The sequence below is a fragment of the Phoenix dactylifera genome, chromosome 6 (genome assembly GCF_051530095.1).
Source record: "Phoenix dactylifera cultivar Ajwa chromosome 6, Ajwa_hap1_PhDact_Kaust_v1.1, whole genome shotgun sequence".
Classification (NCBI taxonomy): domain Eukaryota; kingdom Viridiplantae; phylum Streptophyta; class Magnoliopsida; order Arecales; family Arecaceae; genus Phoenix; species Phoenix dactylifera.
The window spans coordinates 8,867,228-8,875,164 of record NC_143195.1 but is presented as its reverse complement, the minus strand read 5'-3'; the positions used below and the strand labels follow the sequence as shown (position 1 = coordinate 8,875,164).

The following is a 7,937-nucleotide window of genomic DNA, read 5'->3' as shown; positions in this document are numbered from 1 at the left end:
AAATTTTTAGCATTTTCGCATTTTTGAATAAGTATCTTAAAAAAAAAAAACCTAATTTCTATGCTTTAGTACTGAAATAAACACACAAAGTATATAAAATCTAAGAAGCCCAATGATTAGTCAGAAGTAAGACAATTTGAGTTCTTTTTATTAAAAGTTCTTTTAGTAAGTTGTAAGATAATTTTTACTTTGAAATTTCACAACACGTATGGCCTGCACTTCTAAGGGTTAGGTTCAACATTATGTTGTTAAGTCTGGTAGCAACCTTGAGTCCTGATGAATCATTCCTATCTAATTCACTATTATCCTATGTAAAAAAAAAAAAAGAAAAAAAGAAGAAGAAGTGAATTTAGTCAAGTACATCGAAAAGGGCTACCTATGGTCAAAGGTCAGCGGGCTTGTATGAGGAACCCGAGCATAGGTCCGTAGGGAAGTCTTGATGCCCAACACCTTACGCCATCTGGTGTGGGAGTGTTGACTGAATGCTCGCTACACGGAGGAATCATTACAAGAGTAAAAGTGCGTAATTTATTTATAAATTAAAAAAAAAGAAAAAAAAAGAGAACAAGAGAAAATAATATTGACCTTGAAAAAGACGATAGTGTGAAAGCCGTCGTTGTAAAAATCCGAGTAAACTGGAATATTACAGATAAAGCCCATGAGGTATTAAAGTAAACATCCACAACTCTCGAAATTCTGAAAGATAGGATGATTTTGAATCAGCGAATAGGTCTTATCTGACCAATTCTTGGAAATTACTAGCTTTAGCAGTATTTTGGAAAATCTAACGTCTTAGCTTGTGTATGGTCCAGATTTTACCGAGCACCCAAGTATAAATAAATCTTACAACTCTCTAACAGAAACTTAATAACTTCAACTTAAGTTACATACTGACCTAAGATTTGGGCTGACTTAGTAATTAAAACTTTGTGTGCTTTTGAAATTCTTGGCACTTATGCATTTGAAATTAGATTTTATAAATCAATAAAATAAATTCTTTCGACAATAGTTTGTGGGTATCTGAGCCGGAAACCCTCACGAGACAAAACTCGCCCACTAGGGCCACCTAGGGGTTTAAAGCCTTATTGCATACGGTAAATGCAATCGCGATTCCTGCGAAAGTGAGTTTTTTATTTTATTTGCTTGAGGATTAGCAAAATGTAGGTTGGGGGGTGTGATAAGTGCTAAATAATACATAAATTAATATCTTATTCATAGCACTTATCATTATTTTAATTTATATATTTAGTGAATTTAACATAAGAAAATGTGTTTCCCTTCATCATGGCATTATTAAAAATAATTCAAGTTTGCTTGATTTTATTGGTCAATTCTAATATGTGCAGATCGAGTCGAACTAACTGAGATGATGTCTGAACTAATTTGTGCAGGTCGCGTTTGCAGCTGAACCCATGTCCACGTCACCTTTTAAGTACTTAGAAATTAAGCATACGGCCTTCCGATGTCCACGTCATCTTCCCCATGTGCACCAAGCTTTCTAACTTAGCAAAATAAAAGCCTTTCCCATTTTCTCCCCGTGTCCAAGTCTAAACCCTCTTAATCCCAGCCTACCCACGGATGAGGTCACACATCACCGAATCCAAATTTTTCCCAGCATTTCTTACCTTCCGCGATGCACCTCACGCATTCTTCATCAACATCCAAACTCCTCCACGACCTTCCCAGTTGACGAATCCCACAAACCGAATCCAAGAACAAAGCTCCCCTTCTTACACAGAATTTCCCAACGTCCACGCTGCTTCCCTGCTTCAAGATCAGTTCAAATCCTCCCCATTCTTAGCGATTTATCCTCATCTTCTCTCAACTGTGTTCATCTTCCCATCGACCTACGCTCCCATGTCATCCCTGTTCCCAACTTCATCCCAGAGCCTCCGAGATCCAGCTCCAACCGCTCCCGCGTCCGAATCTCCCGCGGCCAACAAATCCCAGCTCATTCTTTCCAAAGCTTCCACGGATCACATCCATCCAAATCCCCTGCATCCCAGCCCGCGGTTCATCTTCATCTCCCCATTCCGTGGATCACGCCCCAGCTCATCTTCCCCGCGTCCGTGATTCATTCTTCCCCTGTTCCAGTTTGCAACCTTATCCCAAAGAACAGAGCCTGATAAATCCAACGAGTCCCAACTTCCTCCCATCTTCTCCGTGATCCCCTTCCTCCGAGATCCTCTCAAACCAATCCAGCCGCTTGCATCCTTATCCCTTCTTCAAATCCCAACATCCAAGCTCATCCCCTGCTCTTAGCTCGCTCCCAGCCATATCATCCCTCCGAAATCCTCTCAAACATCCGCATCTCCTCCGCATTTGAAGCAGCAACAGCTTTCCGGATCAACTCCATCCAGCAGCGTCGAACTCCCCTGCTTCAGAATAGAGCCGTAACCCCATCTGGATTCATCCCAGCATTCCAGATTCATCCCATCCGCTTCCTCTGTGATCCATTCGCATCCCAGCTGCCAGCCGCGTCCAAGATCTTCTCCATGTCCTCGTCATCCCCTGCAGCCAAGGATCAAGCCGACTTCAACTCCCGGATAAGCTCCAGTCCCAACAACCTCCTGCGTCTTTTCCGTGATTCATCGTCATCTCCTCTCAACCGGGAATGGAGAGAGAGGTGGGAAGCCTATAAAAGGGGTCAGGCGTGAGCAGAGTGGGTATTCCTCCTCTTCCCCACCAGGGGAGGGGACTGCTCCCTTTCTTCCTTCTTCTCCCACCGAGCTCTTCACAAGGGAGTTCCCACAAAAGAATAAAAAAAAAAGAGAGGGAGAGAATACTTTGTGCTATTTTGGGAATAGAGGGAGTGGAACGTAAGTGGAAGATTTTCATATCAAGATGGGAGCCTGCTGCTGTGCTGCTGCTACCGTCCACCACTGCATGGAAGCCTAAGCTCCTCACTAGGGCTGGATGCAGCCCTAACAAAGGGACATGGGTTTTATATTTTATTTTATATTCTTGGGGTTGTATGAACTTATTGTTTTTAATGGATATCTTCTTTTAAATCATATTTAATTTCTGTGATTTTAAGTATGATGTTCGTACAACTGTTCTTCATGATCACTAAGTAAATATAAGATAGTTCATGCTTAGGGAAGATGCGATGTGCTGCCACCTTAGATTAGGGTAAACATTTCATGCCTACTGAAGATGGATTATGCCCAAATTACTTTTGTGAATTTTTATTTAAATGCTTATTAGGCTTGTAGCCAATTTGCATGTTAATCCAAGAACGAAATAAAATATAAATAACCCTTGTTCCGATGTTAGTGGTGAATTCCTTGCCCTAGGTTCTCTTAAACTGATATCCCTTTAATTGCATTTTCTTTTATTAAATTGCTTAGTTTAATAGTCTTCACAAATTCATCCTTTTAAATATTTTTTTTAAGCAAACAACTATACCCCAATCCCTGTGGATCGATACCCGTAATCACTATCCTACTAGATACGTGCTATTGCGTGGTCTTTAAAGTTGACTATCAATTTTTGATATCCCCGGCAACGGCGCCAAAAATTGATAGTGATTACGAGTATCGATCCACAGGGATTGGGGTATAGTTGTTTTCTTAAAAAAAATATTTAAAAGGATGAATTTGTGAAGACTATTAAACTAAGCAATTTAATAAAAGAAAATGCAATTAAAGGGATATCAGTTTAAGAGAACCTAGGGCAAGGAATTCACCACTAACATCGGAACAAGGGTTATTTATATTTTATTTCGTTCTTGGATTAACATGCAAATTGGCTACAAGCCTAATAAGCATTTAAATAAAAATTTACAAAAGTAATTTGGGCATAATCCATCTTCAGTAGGCATGAAATGTCTACCCTAATCTAAGGTGGCAGCACATCGCATCTTCCCTAAGCATGGACTATCTTATATTTACTTAGTGATCATGAAGAACAGTTGTACGAACATCATACTTAAAATCACAGAAATTAAATATGATTCAGAAGAAGATATCCATTAAAAACAATAAGTTCATACAACCCCAAGAATATAAAATAAAATATAAAACCCATGTCCCTTTGTTAGGGCTGCATCCAGCCCTAGTGAGGAGCTTAGGCTTCCATGCAGTGGTGGACGGTAGCAGCAGCATAGCAGCAGGCTCCCATCTTGATATGAAAATCTTCCGCTTTCGTTCCACTCCCTCTATTCCCAAAATAGCACAAAGTATTCTCTCCCTCTCTTTTTTTTTTATTCTTTTGTGGGAACTCCCTTGTGAAGAGCTCGGTGGGAGAAGAAGGAAGAAAGGGAGCAGTCCCCTCCCCTGGTGGGGAAGAGGAGGAATACCCCCTCTGCTCACGCCTGACCCCTTTTATAGGCTTCCCACCTCTCTCTCCATTCCCGGTTGAGAGGAGATGACGATGAATCACGGAAAAGACGCAGGAGGTTGTTGGGACTGGAGCTTATCCGGGAGTTGAAGTCGGCTTGATCCTTGGCTGCAGGGGATGACGAGGACATGGAGAAGATCTTGGACGCGGCTGGCGGCTGGCAGCTGGGATGCGAATGGATCACAGAGGAAGCGGATGGGATGAATCCGGAATGCTGGGATGAATCCAGCTGGGGTTACGGCTCTGTTCTGAAGCAGGGGAGTTCGACGCTGCTGGATGGAGCTGATCCGGAAAGCTGCTGCTGCTTCAAATGCGGAGGAGATGCGGATGTTTGAGAGGATTTCGGAGGGATGATATGGCTGGGAGCAAGCTAAGAGCAGGAGATGAGCTTGGATGTTGGGATTTGAAGAAGGGATAAGGATGCAAGCGGCTGGATTGGTTTGAGAGGATCTCGGAGGAAGGGGATCATGGAGAAGATGGGAGGAAGTTGGGACTCGTTGGATTTATCAGGCTCTGTTCCTTGGGATAAGGTTGCAAACTGGAACAGGGGAAGAATGAATCACGGACGCGGGGAAGATGAGCTGGGGCGTGATCCACGGAATGGGGAGATGAAGATGAACCGCGGGCTGGGATGCAGGGGATTTGGATGGATGTGATCCGTGGAAGCTTTGGAAAGAATGAGCTGGGATTTGTTGGCCGCGGGAGATTCGGACGCGGGAGTGGTTGGAGCTGGATCTCGGAGGCTCTGGGATGAAGTTGGGAACAGGGATGACATGGGAGCGTAGGTCGATGGGAAGATGAACACAGTTGAGAGAAGATGAGGATAAATCGCTAAGAATGGGGAGGATTTGAACTGATCTTGAAGCAGGGAAGCAGCATGGACGTTGGGAAATTCTGTGTAAGAAGGGGAGCTTTGTTCTTGGATTCGGTTTGTGGGATTCGTCAACTGGGAAGGTCGTGGAGGAGTTTGGATGTTGATGAAGAATGCGTGAGGTGCATCGCGGAAGGTAAGAAATGCTGGAAAAAATTTGGATTCGGTGATGTGTGACCTCATCCGTGGGTAGGCTGGGATTAAGAGGGGTTTAGACTTGGACACGGGGAGAAAATGGGAAAGGCTTTTATTTTGCTAAGTTAGAAAGCTTGGTGCACATGGGGAAGATGACGTGGACATCGGAAGGCCGTATGCTTAATTTCTAAGTACTTAAAAGGTGACGTGGACATGGGTTCAGCTGCAAACGCGACCTGTACAAATTAGTTCAGACATCATCTCAGTTAGTTCGACTCGATCTGCACATATTAGAATTGACCAATAAAATCAAGCAAACCTGAATTATTTTTAATAATGCCATGATGAAGGGGAACACATTTTCTTATGTTAAATTCACTAAATATATAAATTAAAATAATGATAAGTGCTATGAATAAGATATTAATTTATGTATTATTTAGCACTTATCAATTCTTTGTAAAAATGAAGGAGATTCAACAACAAGTTTTGAGGGGGATGGCCTAACAATCAATTTACCTTGAGAACAAGCAGAGCATGGATAATCACTTGGTAAAAGAATCTTCTGGTTCTTTAATGGATGCCCAAGTGAATTCTCAATAATCCTCCTCATCATTATAGAACCTGGATGTCCAAGGCGATCATGCCAAATCATAAAGATCTTTGGATCAGTGCACTTTTGGTGCATTACAATATTTGATTCAATCATTTTCATCGGTGTATAATACAACCCAGATGAGAAAGCAGGCAACTTTTCCAAAATGGGCTTCTGGCCCGAATTCATTTGAGTAATAAGAAGAAGTTCTTTGTTGCCTTCGTCGGTGGTTTCAATATGATAACCATTACGACGTATATCTTTAAAACTCAATAAATTTCTTCTAGACTTTGAAGAAAATAGGGCATTGTTAATACAAAATGTTGTGCCTTTTGGCAACATAATATATGCTTTTCCAGAACCTTCAATTAAATTTGATGAACCCGATATGGCATTGACATTGGCATTGCTTAATTTCAAGCATTGAAAATACTTTTCATTTGTAAGAATTGTGTGAGTTGTAGCACTGTCTACCAGACAAACATCATCACCATTCAATTCATCAGTAAGATCCATGTCTCTACAAATATGCAAAACATATGTAAAATTTTATTACTTAAAACATAACATAAAGTCTTACAACATGATAAAGAAAAATGCACTAATTAAAGGAAACACTTCCATCACCAATCAAATGATCAATTCTACCACTAGGATCTTCAAAGAAATCATAAACATCAAGATGAGTAATATCAACCCCATCAGAGGTTTTGAAATGTGTTGATGGTTCAGCAAAATTTGTTTCAATTTCCTTTTCTTTTTCTTTCAAAGAGGCTTGGTAGAGGTCTGCCAAATGCTTAGGCGTACGACAAATACGCGACCAATGTCCATTCATACCACATCTATAACACACATCTTCAAATTTCTTTTTACTCTGAGAGCCTTCTCTTTTATCTGAGTTATTCCACTTTGGTGGTTCCACTTCTGGTGGTATGGTGCATCCCGCTTGTTATTTCTCTTTTTGGTGGTTTCACTTCTAGTGCCACCATGATAATTTTTTCTACCACATCCTCTCCCATATCTATGATTCTTTGGAATGATTTATCATTCGCTTCAGGGAATGATGTGTCATTCGCTTCAGGGAATGGTATGGAACTAGTAGGACGAGATTGGTGATTTTTCAACAAAAGCTCATTATTTTGCTCAGCCACTAGAAGACAAGATATAAGTTCAGAATACTTTGTGAACTTTCTCTCTCAATATTGCTGCTGCAGGAGCACATTCGTGGCATGAAAAATAGTAAATGTCTTCTCTAACATATCCTCATCGGTGACTTTCTCACCACATAATTTCAAAAGTGAGCTAATTTTAAAGAGTGCAGAATTATATTCACTAACACTCTTAAAATCTTGCAACCTCAGGTGCATCCAATCATATCGAGCTTTTGGGAGGATTACACACTTCTGGTGCTCATATCTCTCCTTTAAATTATTCCACAAAATGAGGGGATCTTTTACTGTTAGATACTCAGTTTTCAATTCCTCATGAAGATGGTGCCGAAGAAAAATCATTGTTTTAGCACGGTCCTGTAGGGACGCTTGATTTTCTTCCTTTATAGTATTTTCAAGGTTCATTGCATCAAGATGGATCTCAGCATCAAGGATCCAAGACAAGTAATTCTTGCCAGAAATATCAAGAGCAACGAATTCAAGTTTGGTAAGATTCGACATTCTCTACAAACAAGAATCATAGAATTATGAATTTGTATCATACAAATTGCAAGTGAACAATTTGACCATTCTATGTCAATCATAAAAAACATAAATTAGATATTGAGAATACTAATTTGAAAAAGAAACTTACAGATTGGAGAATGGCACAGAAAATATTTTTCTTGTAGAAAGAACACCACGTACTTCCACAATTGGTAGAGCCTTCATGCTGATAACGTGTTGTAAAATAAAAGGTAAAGAGATTGGAGACAAGAAAATAAATAAGACACAGAAATTGTAGAAAATTAGTTCTTCGTGAACTAATAGTATTTCTCATTTTTTT

At 40.4% G+C, this 7,937-nt stretch overlaps 1 protein-coding gene across 1 annotated transcript; it reads right to left on the bottom strand.

The window, feature by feature from the left end:
• Window positions 1-7,138: 7,138 nt before the first annotated feature.
• LOC149753282 (uncharacterized) lies at window positions 7,139-7,612 on the bottom strand. Its single transcript, XM_089923776.1, has one exon. The coding sequence runs from the start codon at window positions 7,610-7,612 to the stop codon at window positions 7,139-7,141; it is 474 nt and encodes a 157-aa protein (XP_089779902.1).
• Between the last annotated feature and the right edge of the window lie 325 nt (window positions 7,613-7,937).

Excerpts from the sequence above, each read along its gene's own strand:
- LOC149753282 (XM_089923776.1), bottom strand. The coding sequence starts at position 7,612 with ATGTCGAATCTTACCAAACTTGAATTCGTTGCTCTTGATATTTCTGGC.